Source organism: Saccopteryx bilineata, chromosome 4 (assembly GCF_036850765.1).
Source record: "Saccopteryx bilineata isolate mSacBil1 chromosome 4, mSacBil1_pri_phased_curated, whole genome shotgun sequence".
NCBI lineage: Eukaryota > Metazoa > Chordata > Mammalia > Chiroptera > Emballonuridae > Saccopteryx > Saccopteryx bilineata.
Window position 1 is genome coordinate 241,946,819 of NC_089493.1, and position 15,627 is coordinate 241,962,445.

Consider the following 15,627-nt stretch of genomic DNA (forward strand, 5'->3'; position numbering starts at 1 on the left):
ATGGCTTTTCCATTCTACCTGAATCATTACCAGCTAGAAGCAGCGGTCATTGGGACTTGGACGTGAGCTGCAAAGTATAGAATTGTGAGAACAATTCCAGTGCCATGTGGACTTTTCCTGAATGTGAACTTTTCCTGGACTCCTGCTCCTTGGGACAGCTCCAAACAGACTGAACTAGGGTTGGGTTGCATTTATCAGGGACTTGGCATGGTTTTGGGGCCAACTTGGACTTGGTGAACTTGTTAAGGACACTACTCTTTTATGGATTCTTGCTGTATTGGCCAAGAGTTTGCTTAAAGGCTTTAATCACTGTAAAAAAAAAATAAAAAAAAAAAATAGAAGACTGGATAAAGAAGATGTGGCACATATACACCATGGAATACTATTCAGCCATAAGAAATGATAACATTGGATCACTTACAACAAAATGGTGGGATCTTAATAACATTATATGGAGTGAAATAAGTAAATCAGAAAAAAACAAGAATTGCAGGATTCCACACATTGGTGGGACATAGAAACGAGACTAAGAGACATGGACAAGAGTGTGGTGTTGGGGGGGGGGGTGCAGGCAGGGGAGAGAAGGAGAGAGGGGGAGGGGCACAAAGAAAACTAGATAGAAGGTGACAGAGGACAATCTGACTTTGGGTGATGGGTATGCAACAGAATTGAATGACAAGATAACTTGGACATGCTTTCTTTGAATATATGTACCCTGATTTATTGATGTCATCCCATTAAAATAAAATTTTATTTTAAAAAATAAATTAACGACAAAATAAAAGAAAAAAGATAAGTCTAAAAAGCTGTGTAGTCAAATGTTTAACATTTATACTGCACACTGAAAAACATGCCAGTAACTTTGCTAGTTCCCCCACGATAAAATCCATTTGCCAGCTTGAAAGCAAGCTGCTAGGCCCAGAAGCTGATAAAGATAAAACATGAAGGGTATCTTCTTGCATGTTCCAAGGACCTGCTTGGAACCACACAGACTACCTGCCGTGAAAACCCCTGTAGGTGAGGAAAGCTGGCCACGTCCAAACTCAGCGTGAAACGCCAGTGGGACGCGCATGCGCCCAGAAGACTTCGCGTCTACTTAAAATTAGAAGCTTTCGAGGATCCTATCGCGAGAGCATAGAGCCAAATGCCACGTCAGAAACTAGAGTCTGGCGCGGAGCGACAAGTGCCGGAACAAACGGACACTGCAAAGCAATGGGCGCGTGGGCGTTGCTGGGGGAAGGACTTCCGCCGGAAAACGGGGTAGTCTGGGAAATCTCAGAGCCGATTTCCGGCGGGCTGTGTGGCGGCGTCCCACCGGACTGGGCGAGGGTGGAGATGGCTTGCGCCGCGGCGCGATCCCCGGCGGACCAGGACAGGTGGGTCCTGAGACAGGGCGGGGCCCGCTGCGGGCCCGCGGGGGTTCGCCGCTTTCTCCAGCCCCGAGGTAGGCTCGCCGCTGAAGCTCTGAGCCTCTCCGGGCGTTCGTTTCCCGGGAGGCCAGCTGCACCGGGTCTTGGCAAGGTCTCTGACATCCCGCCTTTAGGTACTCCTTGTTTACCCAAAGGACATAGGGTGCTGCTACATGGACGTAACATTAAGTAACAACCACAAAGTGGGAATTCTAGTTTATTATGTTTTTTACTATTGTGACGTTCAGGAACGCTCCTTTGGGTTCTTTCACGTTAATACTTCTGACGCCGTGCTTTCTATATATGAGAACAGTGCCCACTCAGAAACTTTTGACAGGTACCTGTATCGGACTGAATAGTTTTACGACATTGGTTCTTTTTTTTTTTTTTTTAAGTGAGAGGAGGGGAGGTAGTGAAACAGACTCCTGCCCGCGCCGGGTCAGGATCCACCAGGCAACCCCCGGTCTGGGACGGCTGGAATCAACTGAGCCGTCCTCCACGCCTGAGGCCCACGCTGGGACCATCCAGTGGGAGTGGGAGGCGGAGAGGGAAGAGAAGCAGATGGGCGCTTCTCATGTGTGCCCTGACTGAGGATCGAGCCAGGGACGTTCGCATACCGGGTCGATACTCTGTCCACTGAGCCAGCCGGCCAGGGTTTGGGTCTTGTTTGTTTCTTTATTCTCTAGCAAGTGATGCTTTTTCCATCTAAGGTAGTGAGTTAAAGTTGCCTTTTTAAGGAAATTAAGTAAAAGACAGATAATATAAAGAAAAACTGGAAGGCAAATAATAGTATAGATGTAGCGGTAATGATGAATGAATGAAATTTTGGAAATACTGTTCTAGTGATACCAGCGTGCTTTTTCTGTGGCAGGTTTATTTGTATATATCCTGCTTATTTAAATAACAAGAAAACCATCGCGGAGGGCAGGAGAATCCCCATAAGTAAGGTAAGAAGGCCGGCACCTTGGTCCTTGAGAGGAAGTTTTACTGCTAGGGCCACAAAGGCCTCTTTTACTAGGTTGTATATGATTTGGGGAGGAAGTCCTGGGAAGAACAGTAGCCAAGAAATGGGTGCTTTCTTACTAACACTGAAACCAGAAGAGCACTAATTCATAGCTGAAGGAATATTTTTTTTAAAAGTGGTTTTTCCTGAGCCTGTGTTTGAGAGAGGGGAAGGTTGTAGGTTTTGTATGATTTCGGTAGTTATGACAGTGTTCCCCTTAATGAAGGAAACTAAAATTATGTCACTCCAGGTGAGTATTTAAAGAATTGCAGAAAATTCAGTGTTGAGATAATAGTTTTATGTCCGATAACTTTTCTATTTTGAGACGTTTGTAAAGTTACTTGAAAAGTTACTTGGTGTAGGAAAGTACCTAATGGCTATCAAATGAAGGGTCTTGGTTGAAGCTTTTTATTTTCAAAATTGATGTCATATGTTTTAAGAATCACCTTTTGTATTCTAACAACAAATTTAAGGTAATTTGGTCTGAAGCTCTGCATTTGTTATTTTGATGTTATTTCATATCTCCCATTTTCTGCTTAAATGTGTAAACGAAAGTCTATTTTCCTGCCTCGGGATAAAAGAGAAGATGCCAAAGCACACCAGTTCAGAATAATGCCTAACTCCAGCCGCTGTACCAGAGGCCTCTCGTAGTAGCAAGCTCTCAGATAATTTGGAGAATGATTAAATTGTTTTTAATTTTATTGGTATATAGCATAAATACAGAAGCATACATAAATCCTAAGTGTCTCTTAACTTTTACAAAATGAGTACACATGGGTAGCCAGCACCCTAATTTTCTTTTAAGTGAGTGGGGGAGAGACAGACAGGGACAGACAGGAACAGAGAGAGAGATGAGAAGCATCAATCATTAGTTTTTCATTGCAACACCTTAGTTGCTCATTGATTGCTTTCTCATATTTGCCTTGACCCGGGGGCTCCAGCCAAGCCAGTGGCCCCCTGCTCAAGCCAGCAACCTTAGGGTTGTCTATGATCCTATGCTCAAGCTAGAAGAGCCCACGCTCCAAGCAGGGGAGCCTGTGCTGAAGCCGGTGACCCTGGGGTTACAAACCTGGGTCCTCAGTGTGCCAGGTTGATGCTCTTATCTGCTGCACCACTGCCTGGTCAGGCCAGCACTCTAATAATTTTTAAAAAGAAAACATTACCGCCTGACCAGGTGGTGGCACAGTGGATAGAGCGTTGGACTGGGATACGGAGGACCTAGGTTCGAGTCCCCGAGGTCGCCAGCTTGAACGCGGGCTCATCTGGTTTGAGCAAAGCTCACCAGGTTGGACCCAAGATCGCTGGCTTGAGCAAAAGGTTACTTGGTCTGCTGTAGGCCCACGGTCAAGGCACATATAAGAAAGCGATCAATGAGCAACTAATGTGTTGCAATGAAAAACTAATGATTGATGCTTCTCATCTCTCTCTGTTCCTGTCTGTCCCTATTTATCCCTCTCTCTGACCAAAAAAAAGAAAAGAAAAGAAAAAAGAAAACATTACCTGCACCCAGAAAGATTCCTTTATGTCCCTTCCCAGTTACTGTCCTATCCACTTATACTCACATATAAGGGTAACCACTGTGCTGACTTCCATCACCATATGTCACTTTTGCTTGTTTTTGAATTTTATTTAAACAGCATTGTATACTATGTACTTTTGCATATGTCTCTTTTTCACTGAACTTTAAGCTTATGATATTCATCCATATTTTTTAGTGAAGTTTTATTCTCATTGCTCTGTTATAGCATTTCTCGTGTGTTGTTTTTTTATTTTTATTATTATTTTTTTTATTTTTTTTTTTCATTTTTCTGAAGCTGGAAACAGGGAGAGACAGTCAGACAGACTCCCGCATGCGCCCGACCGGGATCCACCCAGCACACCCACCATGGGGCGACGCTCTGCCCATCCTGGGCGTCGCCATGTTGCGACCAGAGCCACTCTAGCGCCTGAGGCAGAGGCCACAGAGCCATCCCCAGTGCCCGGGCCATCTTTGCTCCAATGGAACCTTGGCTGCGGGAGGGGAAGAGAGAGACAGAGAGGAAAGCGCGGCAGAGGGGTGGAGAAGCAAATGTGCGCTTCTCCTGTGTGCCCTGGCCGGGAATCGAACCTGGGTCGTCCTCACGCTAGGCCGACGCTCTACCGCTGAGCCAACCGGCCAGGGCTGTTATAGCATTTCTCAACAGCAGCGTCATTAATATTTTGAACCAGATAATTCTTTGTTGTGGAGGCTATCCTCTGCATTTTAGGTTGTTTAGCAGCATCCTTGGCCTCTACACCCTAGATACCAGTGCCCTATGCCATTCTAGTTATGACAGAAATGTCTCTAAGCACAGCCATGTGTTGGTTGGGAGGCAGAATTGTCTTAATGAAAACCACTGCTCTATAGTATTACAGTGTATGATGTGCCACAGTCCATTCCACTGTTGATGGATAATTGGGTTGTTTCTAGTTTGTGGCTATTGTAAATAAGGCCGTTGTAAACATTCTTGAGTTTGTCTTTAGTGAACTATCTTTGCATTTTTCTTAGAAATAGAACTGCTGAGCTTTAATAAATACTGCCAAACAATTTTCTAAAGTGACTGTATTTGTAATAGTTGCTTAACTAGTATTCACAGAGCACCTGCTATGTTCCAAGTATCATGCCAGGTGCTGGGGAATATACTGGTGAGTAAAATACTCCTTCCCCATGTGAAGGTTATGTTCTTTTGGAAGGGAGATGAACACAGAAGTGTGAATCAGTGTTATTCCTGGGATGTTTTTATTTTTATAAATTTAAAGTCACCATGGAAACAACTATGCCTAGTAGAAGAGGAAGCCAGGGTTTGGTGCATGTTTTGGTCATGGTGTTTGAAATGATTTATACAATATGCAGAATCCCCTTAAAGTTAAGCTGTTTTGTGTTTTGTTTTTTGTTTGTTTTTTTTAACTGTTCAGGCTGTTGAAAATCCTACAGCTACAGAGATTCAAGATGTGTGCTCAGCAGTTGGACTTAATGTATTTCTTGAGGTGTGATATGATTCTTTCTTCACTATTTTTCATACTCATCTCATTGATAATATAACTTTCTTAAAGCCTGTTTTTTATTTTTTGTTTAATGTTAGAAAAATAAAATGTACTCTAGAGAATGGAATCGTGATGCTCAGTACAGGGGCAGAGTCCGGGTCCAGCTCAGACAGGAAGATGGCAGCCTCTGTCTTGTACAATTCCCATCACGTAAGCCTTTTTTATTTATCAAAATTTTTTTAGAGAGAGAGAGGGAAACATCGATTTTGCTGTTCCACTTAGTTATTCATTTGTTGGTTGCTTCTTGTATGTGCTCTGACTGGGGATCGAACCTGCATCCATGGCGTATTGGGATGACACTCACCAACTGAGCTACCCAGCTAGAGCCATGGGAGCTTTTTTTAAACCAATGAATTAAGTTTGGGTGTAAAGAAAAATGTTTCATGATAGGTTATTCCTCTACACTGCAAAAAAGGTTCTGATCTTTTAAAAGGTAAAAATAATGTGCGTTCTACAGATTTATTTAGAGAAAGGACTAGAACTGTTGGAGAGGCAAACAGTGTTTCTCATTTCTTTAAAGTTAAGGACCTGTTTGATAATGTGATGAAACCTACTAATGATTTCTTCAAAAATACTTTTCAGTGAACATTTTATAAACCTCTGAAGTCCGCCCTGGCCAGTTGGCTCAGTGGTAGAGCGTCGGCCTAGCGTGCGGAGGACCCAGGTTTGATTCCAGCCAGGGCACACAGGAGAAGCGCACATTTGCTTCTCCACCCCTCTGCCGCACCTTCCTCTTCGTCTCTTCCCCTCCCGCAGCCAAGGCTCCATTGGAGCAAAGATGGCCCGGGCGCTGGGGATGGCTCTGTGGCCTCTGCCTCAGGCGCTAGAGTGGCTCTGGTCGCAACATGGCGACGCCCAGGATGGGCAGAGCATCGCCCCATGGTGGGCGTGCCGGGTGGATCCCGGTCGGGCGCATGTGGGAGTCCGTCTGACTGTCTCTCCCTGTTTCCAGCTTCAGAAAAATGCAAAACAAAACAAAAAAAAAAAACCTCTGAAGTCCATCATTGCTCCCAGGTTAAAAGCATAAAATTATTAAATTGTCAGATGTTAATTGCCATTTCAGGTCCTAGAAATCCTGAGGTCTGCTTAGAATTTTTATTATTAATAAATTTAAAAAGCCATACTTAGTGGAAAAAAGCAAGAGGTTTGCATAGCGTAGTACTGCTTAGGTAAATTTAAACACAAAATAAGAAAATGCCCATTTTTCCCCCTCCTCTCATTTTATTTTATTTTATTTTATTTTATTTTATTTTATTTTTTTGTATTTTTCTGAAGTGATAAGTAGGGAGGCAGAGAGACAGACTCCCCAATGAGCTCAACCGGGATCTACCCATTATGCCCATCTGGGGCGTTGCAGTTGCTCGGTCACAACTGGAGTCATTCTAGCGCCTGAGGCGGAGGCCATGGAGCCATCCTCAGCGCTCTGGCCAACTTTGCTCCAGTGGAGCCTTGGCTGCGGGAGTGAAAGAGAGAAACAGAGAGGAAGTAGAGGGGGAGGGTGGAGAAGCAAATGGGTGCTTCTCCTTTATGCCCTGGCCGGGAATCGAACCCGGGACTTCCGCACGCCAGGCTGATGCTCTACCGCTGAGCTAGCCAGCCAGGGCCAGAAAATGCCCAGTCTTAAAATAGTAGTTAACGTAATGGCAAGCCGAGCAACAGAGTAGAGACCATAGGGAGTTATGGTTAGAGAAGACTGTAGCATTATCCCTCATATTTTATTTCTTAAAAATAATAACTAAATGAAACGACATTGATATTCCAAAATATTAATTTTGAGTATTAGAATGAGGAGTATTTATTTACATGTTATTCTTTCCTGAATTTATTTATTATTTATTTCTGACAGAGAGACAGAGAAAGGGACAGATAGGGACAGACAGACAGGAAGGGAGATAAGCATCCATTCTTCATTATGGCTCCTTGGTCTCCTTATGGTCTCCTTAGTTGTTCATTGATTGCGTTCTCATATGTGCCTTGACTGGGAGGCTACAGCAGAGCAAATGATCCCTTGCTCAAGCCAGCAACCTTTGGGCTCAAGCCAGCGATCATGGGGTCATGTTTATGATCCCATACTCAAGCCAGTGACCCTGAACTCAAGCTGGTGAGCCAGTGCTCAAGCTGGATGAGCCCGCGCTTCAGCTGGTGACCTCAGGGTTTCGAACCTGGGTCCTCTGTGTCCCAGTCTGACACACTATCCACTGCGCCACCGCCTGGTCAGGCCTGAGTTTTTTATTTCTAAAAAATACATTTTAATTTTTTTAAATAGAGCTGCCTTTTTTTTTCTTTTGACAATAACTCCAAATTGACAGCTTGTTTTTAGTTGAATCAAAATAGACTGGTTCCTATATACCAAAATCTGTCAGGATTGGTATATATTTCTAGAAACTTAAGATTCTGACTCAGGAGTGGCAGATGAGTATATTCCAGTGTGTTTTTTTTCTTCTGTTTGACATCTTTCTATACTCTCTTAAAAGTCAAAACACACAAACTTTTGATTTAAAAACTGTAGTTGAAAAGATGTTGCTTCCTGTTTGCAGTAAGAAATCAGTTACAAAGTAAAAAGAAAGCTGAGGGCTTGGTGTAGTGGAGCTGGAGGAGGTGGTTGGTGTACAGAGCAAGGCTGTAGATCTTCATAAATCTGACCATACGAGTAACATCTTTTGTAGCTTAATGGCATTGGATTTTTGTTGTAAGTCGTAGGGCCTGTGTTTCTATAGCTTAAAAGTTATAATGATATGCTGTTTCCAATTTATTATATATAGATATGTTCTCCTTTAATCTTTAAGTCAATTATTAGGACCAAGTCCAAAATTTTTATTTCGCACTTAATGTTTTGAATTTTGATTGTTTTCATTTAGATATTTTAGCATTGGTCTCAGTACTTTTCTCTACTAAAGACCCCCACTTGAATGAGTCATCATCTTCATAGTCATTTATTTTTTTCTTTTGAAATCCTTTTTTGATGTCATTCATGATTTCTTGAATTTTATGGTATTTGAGTTAATGACCTTTTATGTCCTCTCGCTCAGATTATACACTAAGCTTAACTTCTTGTTCCTAGGTAAATCAGTAATGTTGTACGTAGCAGAAATGATTCCTAAACTAAAAACAAGAACACAAAAAACAGGAGGTGGTGACCCGAGTCTTCAACAAGGAGAGGGAAGTAAAAAAGGGAAAGGAAAGAAGAAAAAGTGACCTGGTATGAGAATCAAGTGTGTGGTACTACTGTAAGAGACACGAATGGAGGCTTCTGATTTGTATCTGAGAGAAACGGAATCTTTTTGTATCATTTTACCGAACTGTGAACATTTGTGCCTCCCAGCTTCAGCATCAGGGTTGACAGTGAAATTTACACCAGAAGTTTGCATCTAGTTCTTTTGCAGTATATAAAAAAATTTTTTTTGCCTTTTCAATGCAGTTTTTGTGGAAGAAAGAAGCTTATTTTTAAATGGACAATGGACTTTACCAGAAGTTACTTGAAATTCTGTATCTGGCCTCTATGTAAACTTGTTCAGATAAATGGGTTTAGTAAGATTTGAAACACATTTTGTTCACTTTTAAGTTAATGAAATAAAATTTGAAACTGACTTTTGTAGCTTTTGCTTATGAGCTTATCAATACCAGTGGAAGAGATAATTAAAAGAGAATAAAATGGGTAGTGGAAGTTGACTGTGAGCCTGAGACTGGAAGAAAGTGGTTCAATACTCTTGGAGGGCTATGAACAGCCAGTCTGCTGATCATATTCCTTTAATTAATTTTTACTCAATTATGGTACTAGTTTTTTGACATATGTAAAGTGCTCGAGTTTAAGCTTTAGATTTGCTTATTTTATAGGCTTAAGAACATTGTTTTAATTGGAGTTTAAAATTACCTATGCTTTAGCACCTTTAGATGTACCTTTCTTAATAAATTAAATTGAATTGATAATTCTGACTTGACTGCAAAGCACTGTTTCTGAATGGCAATTTTTTGTAAAATTTAAGAGAATCCCTATCCAGCCATATGTTTTTTTCCACAGAGTCTCTCAAGGAGCTGTCTTCTCTGACTCCATATGCTTTTGGAAGGGCCACTACAGTCATGCACCACATAACGTTTTGATCAGTGATGGGCCACATACACCATGGTGGTCCTGTAAGATGATAATGGAGCTGAGAATTTCCTATCGCCTAGTGATGTTGTGATGTCGTAGCTGTTGTAAATTGGGAGCACAACAATGCATTACTTGTGTTTATGCTGGTATAAAACTTGCGCTGCCGTTCATATAAAAGCATTGCACATACAACTATGTTCAGTACATGATACTTGATAATAAATGTTACTGGTTTATATATTTACTGTACTATTTATTCCTATTTTAGAATGTATTCTTCCTACTTATTAGGAAAAGTTGACTGTAAAACCGTATACTGTGTTATACCAGCAGCAGCCTCATACATCTTGGGCTTATCATGTCTCTTGACTACATCATTTTCTCTTGTACTTGATTTAATCTTGTGGTGTTTTATACATTTAGTGTAGCCTGAGCATACAGTGTACAGTAGTGTACAGTCCTGTCCTCGGCCTTCACTTTTACTCACTGACTCTCCAGAGCCTCCTTCAGTCCTCCAGGCTCCATTCACAGGTGTACCATATTTTTACTATGGTATGATGCCCTTTATTTTGAGAGAGAGACAGGAGGGAGAGATGAGAAGCATCAACTCAAGAGTGGTGTCACTTTAGTTGTTCATTGATTGCTTTCTCATATGTGCCTTGACCAGGGGCTCCAGCCGAGCCAGTGACCCCTTGCTCAAGCTGGTGTCCTCAGGGTTTCAAACCTGGGTCCTTCACATTCCAAGTCAATGCTCTATCCATTGCGCCACCATCTGGTCAGGCTATAGTATGTTTTTTGTATGTTTAGATATGCTTAGATATACAAATACTTGGATACTTAGCATATGTTAGAATCGCCTACAGTGACTGGAGTCTAGGTTTGTAATCTAGGAGCAATTGGCTTTACCGTCTATCGATACATACAATAGATGTGTAATCTCATTATTGAGAACTGTGGCACATGTCCATTTTCAGCTGCAAGGCAGGCTGGGAAGGTGGGTATGTAGCTTTTTCAGCCCCTATAATAGAGGTAGCCAAGAAGAAAGTAGTTGAGAATGGATATTGGGACAGCCAACTTAAAAGATGTGCCACAGAAAGATGCCCGCAGTTTGTTTTAGTTCTAGGGCAATAAGGATTGTCAGAAAGGTTTCAGAAACTTGCTGTTTCTCTCTATTGTTGTAATCAGTGTATAACTGAACTTATCTTTGCCAATCAAGTAAAAATAGAATCTTTTCTAATGAACAAGATTGATCGTTTATTCATATGTTGAAATACCATTTGTATTTACTTCAATGAATATATTCACGTCCTTTGCCCACTTTTTAAGGACTTTATTCTTACTAGTTTTGTACTTGTACATAATTTAAAGAGCTAGCTAGTTTTAATAGTTTCAGTTTAGGCACTAACTTCCATCTTGGAATAGAGAGACTTAGTTTCCCTTCCTCCCCCCCCCCCCATGCATGCTGCTTCTGATCTTCCCTCCTACCAATTACCAGTCTGTTTCATAATTGTAATCACTATCCAGTGTACATTATTACCATATATTCCATTTGTAGCTGAGCCATGTAGTACATCTTTGGTACTCAAAAGTGTGGACAGGAGTTCAGCCCAGAATTCAACCACATTTAACAAGATTCCCAAATAGTTCTTAAGCACAATTTTTTCTGCAAATTACTTTTATTTCTCAAATTAATTTACTATGTAGATATATGGAAATTTAGATACAGAAAGCTAGCGCCTAGCTTTTATCACTATCTTTACACACATACACTAAAGTACTATGAATTTAGCACACATTCAAGTTTAAGAAACATGTATGCTATGGATAATTTTGATTTCTAGACTTATGTTTTCCTTGGAGCTCTTTTTTTATTTGCTTAATTTTCTGAATATCTGTAACTCGACCACAGATTATCAGTTAGCAAAATGTCCTTTCAAAAACTTTGTTCACATCAAGTAGTCTATTAATTTTATCTCTGTAAAGCAATCTCCTCTGGAGCCTTTTATCTGGCCTTTAATCAGCTGTCACCCATTGAACCCCCTACACCGCTTCACTCGACGTTCTCTTCATCGCCCAGAGTGTGCCTCTACTGCTCTGCTGTTTTGGGTATCCTCTGTTAGTGCTCCCTGTATGTTCCTCTTTTTTGGGATGTTTTGTGTAACCCATCTTAAGGATCTTTCTGGGAAAGATGTACAGAAAGTAAGTGTTCTTAGATCTTACATATCTCCAAGTGTAGTCATTCTACCCTACTGTTCAGCTCAGTATAGAATTAGCTTTCGAAATTATCTTACTCCAGAAGTTCAAGTGCATTTTTACTTCATGGTCTTCTGACTTCTGTTATAGTTGAAGGGAAATTCAAGCCATTTTAGTTCATAGTCTTTTGTGATCTACATTAATCCGGTCAAAATTTGCAGCATCTCAGTATTCTGAAATGCCACAATAGTGTGCTTCGTTGTGGGTCTTTCCTCCATTGTGCTGGGTACTTAATGGACCCTTTCAATCTGGAAATTTGTGTTCTTAAGTTCCGGAAAATTTTCTTGAAAATGTCATTGATGAGCCTGACCACAATGAATAGAGCATTGGACTGGGATGCAGAGAATCCAGGTTCGAAACCCCGAGGTCACCAGCTTGAGTGCCGGCTCACCAGCTTGAGCGTGGGGTCATTGGTTTGATCATGGGATCATAGACACAACCCTATGGTTGATCCCTTGAGCACAAAGGTTGCTGGCTTGAGCACGGGGTCACTGGCTCTGCTGTGGCCCCCCAGTCAAGGCACATATGAGAAAGCAATCAATGAACAACTAAGGTGCTGCAATGAAAAATTAATGCTTCATCTCCTTTCTCTCCCTTCCTTTCTCTCCCTGTCTGTCCCTCTCTCTCTCTCTCACTAAAAGAAAAAAAAGTATCATTGATGATTTCTCTGTCTGATCTTTGTTGGATTCCTGATTTGAATATGGGACATGATGAACTAATCTTCAATTTTTATTTATTTATTTATTTATAGAGAAGGGGAGGCAGAGACAGATTCCTGCATGCACCTGGACCAGGATCCACCTGGCAAGCCCACTAGGGGGTGATGCTCTGCCCATCTGGGGTGTTGCTCTGTTCTGAGCTCTTAGCACCTAAGGCGGAGGCCATGGAGCCATCCTCAGCACCCAGGGTCCACTTTGCTCTAGTTAAGCCATGGCTGCAGGAGGAGAAGAGAGAGAGAGAGAAGGGGGAGGGGTGGGGATACAGATGGGTGCTTCTCCTGTGTGCTCTGACCAGATATTGAACCCAGGACATCCACATGCTGGGCCAATGCTCTAACACTGAGCCAACTGGCCAGCACCATAATCCTTAAATTTTCTCTTTTTCTCCTTGTTTTCATTTCTTTGCCTTTATGTTCTATTTCCTAGAATTCCTCAGCTGTATCTCCCATCCCTTCTATTGAATTTTTCATTTTTCTTCTATTTTCAACTTGTCTGAGCTCTCTTGTCATCTGAATGTTCCCTTTTTATAGCATTCTGTTATTTCACAGGTGAAATTCTAAGTTTCTTTTTATTTTGATCCCTAGCATGTTAAGTGGCTTTCCTTAGATTGATGGGTTTTTTACGAGTGAAAGATTAAAAAAAACACCTGGATGTTCTGAATATACAAGAGCTTGTATACTGAGTTTCTCTGAGGGGATGTCTGGCTGAGATGTTCTCTGGGAAATTTCCACGATCAGAGGTGTTTTCTCTTAAGTGGATCTGCTTCCCCAGAGAGGAATCCACCAAGCACCCGGGAGGATAAGGGTCTGGGAGCCTAGTGGGAGAAGGTAGGGTGGGGGACTGGATCTCAGTGTTCAGTAGTTCAACCCTTTTTTTTTCTTTTTTAAAATTTTTCCATTGATAGAGGGAAAAGGGTGGAAGGAGAGAGAGAAGCATCAGTTCGTTGTTCCACTTAGTTGTTACATTTAGTTGTGCATAGATTGCTTCCTGTACGTGTCTTGACCGGGGATCGAATTCATGACACTTTATCCACTGAGCCACCTTGCCAGGGCCTCAGTCCTGTGTATAACACTTCGTTCTTCAGCTCTGCCTGTGTTCCTCCACTCCAAAGATCCTCTTACTATGTGCAGAAGATAAATCTCCAGTCTTCAACCTGAATAGGGACAGGGTAGTTTTTTTTACCAATCCTCCTAATATGAAGATTGCTCTTGACTGTTATTTTGATCCTGAGAGTGGCTTTATAATAAAATTTCTATATCCAAAAAGAGACTAGGTGGGGTAGGCAGAATAGTATCCCCACACAAGGCCTAATTATGTTGCTTCAAATGGCAAAAGAGTCTTTGCAGATGTGATTAAGGCTCCTGAGCTGGAGAGAGTACAGGCACATCTCGGGGATATGGGTTCATTTGCAGAGCACCGCAATAAATCAAGTATCGCAATGTAGGTCAAGTTGTAATCTTTTTGCTGGTGGAGGGTCTTGCCTTCGTTTTGTAAAAACACCTGTGAAGCTCAATATAGCAAAATGCAATAAAACAAGGTGTGCCTGTGTCCTGGATTACCCAGGTGGGCCAGCGTAACCACAAGGATCCTTAGAAAAGGAGGCAGAGTACCTGAGGGGCACGGGCCCAGGAATGCAGGTAGCCGTGCGGCTGAAAGAAGCGGGAAGTGGATTCTCCGGTGTCCAGGAGGAATGCAGCCTTGACAGCCGTTTGGATGTCTGTCTTCAGAACTGTAAGCTGACGGTTTGTGCTGCTTTAAGCCAGTGTGTCTGTGGTAGTATGTTACAGCAGCAACAGGGAACAAACACATCTCCAGACCTTGGAATTCGTGGCCTCCTAAGTCTCAAGAGTGGCTTGAAAGGTTTGAAACCCTGGCTTCATACTAGAATCATCTGAAGACTTTCTTTTTTAAAGTGAGAGCAGGAGAGGGACAGATAGGAAGGGAGAGAGATGAGAAGCATCAACTCGTAGTTGCAACACCTTAGCTGTTCATTGATTGCTTTCTCATATGTGCCTTGACTGGGGGCCTCCAGCCAAGCCAGTGACCCCCTGCTCAAGCCAGCGACCCTGCACTCAAGCTGGTGAGCCCATGTTCAAGCCGGTGACCTCGGGTCTCAAACATGGGTCCTCAGCATCTCAGTCTGATGCTCGATCCACTGTGCCACCGCCTAGTCAGGCCACATGAAGACTTTAAACTTTACTGGCACCTGGGTATAGTGGGCTCTCACAATTTCTAGTAGTGGAGTCCAATACCAGTATTTTTAGGAAGCTCCTCTATACTATATGTAAAGACAGCATTTACCTAACAGTGGTTTAATCTTAAAATGTGATTCTGGGGGGAGGGAAGGAGGGAGAGAGGGAGGGGCACAAAGAAAACTAGATAGAAGGTGACGAAGGACAATCTGACTTTGGGTGATGGGTATGCAACATAATTGAATGACAAGATAACCTGGACATGTTTTCTTTGAATATATGTACCCTGATTTATTGATGTCACCTCATTAAAATTAATAAATATTTGTTTGTTTTTTTTAAATGTGATTCTGGGACCATCAACATCACCTGGGAACTTGTTGGAAATTTAAAATTTTCAGCCCTGCCCTAGACCTACTGAGTTAGAAACTCTGGGGATGGGGCCAGCAATCTGTTTTTACAGCCTGCACCTGCCAAGAAATTCTGATGCACACTAAAGCTTGAGAATCACTACTAACCTAAGAACCGCCTATTGCTCTTAAGCTCAGAGATGTGCTTTATAAAGAGATGTTAATGGGAATACTGTGGTAGGGAGCCAGAAAAAATTAAGGTCATTCTCAAATATATTTACTCTCCTGTCATACTATAGAGAACTGTAAATTTGATGGCTAAGGACCTGAATCATATATTATTCTAAACACTACGACTGTAGACATACAGACATATAAAGGCATGTGCGGGAGACAAAGCTAACACAGCCTCCAGCAGGAGGTACTTTTTAACACTCAAGTTCTTGGTCTCAAAGTACAGAATAATTTGGAGACACATAGTGTTTACTACATCAAAATAAATACACCAACTATGTCATATGACACTTGTGTATAACGTGATATGTGAG

General features: G+C 42.0%; 2 protein-coding genes across 3 annotated transcripts in view; one reads left to right on the forward strand and one right to left on the reverse strand.

Annotated features, from left to right (window-relative positions):
• LOC136334176 (uncharacterized) overlaps positions 1-15,627 on the reverse strand; it is a 399,355-nt gene that overhangs the window by 13,678 nt on the left and 370,050 nt on the right. The window lies entirely within an intron of this gene.
• SRP19 (signal recognition particle 19) lies at positions 1,275-9,803 on the forward strand. Of its 2 annotated transcripts, XM_066274060.1 has the most exons (5): positions 1,275-1,376; positions 2,281-2,356; positions 5,347-5,418; positions 5,514-5,625; positions 8,537-9,803. In XM_066274060.1, exons 1-5 carry the CDS (start codon positions 1,336-1,338, stop codon positions 8,668-8,670), a joined length of 435 nt encoding a protein of 144 aa, XP_066130157.1. In that variant the 5' UTR covers positions 1,275-1,335; the 3' UTR covers positions 8,671-9,803. The 2 variants fall into 2 exon arrangements, with proteins under 2 accessions (XP_066130157.1, XP_066130158.1); XM_066274061.1 differs by lacking the exon at positions 5,347-5,418.

Bases quoted from the DNA above. Each gene is read 5' to 3' on its own strand.
- SRP19 (XM_066274060.1), top strand. From the start codon at position 1,336: ATGGCTTGCGCCGCGGCGCGATCCCCGGCGGACCAGGACAG. The intron at 1,377-2,280 runs GTGGGTCCTGAG...TTTCTGTGGCAG, and splicing joins TCCCCGGCGGACCAGGACAG to GTTTATTTGTATATATCCTG. The intron at 2,357-5,346 runs GTAAGAAGGCCG...TTAACTGTTCAG, and splicing joins GGAGAATCCCCATAAGTAAG to GCTGTTGAAAATCCTACAGC.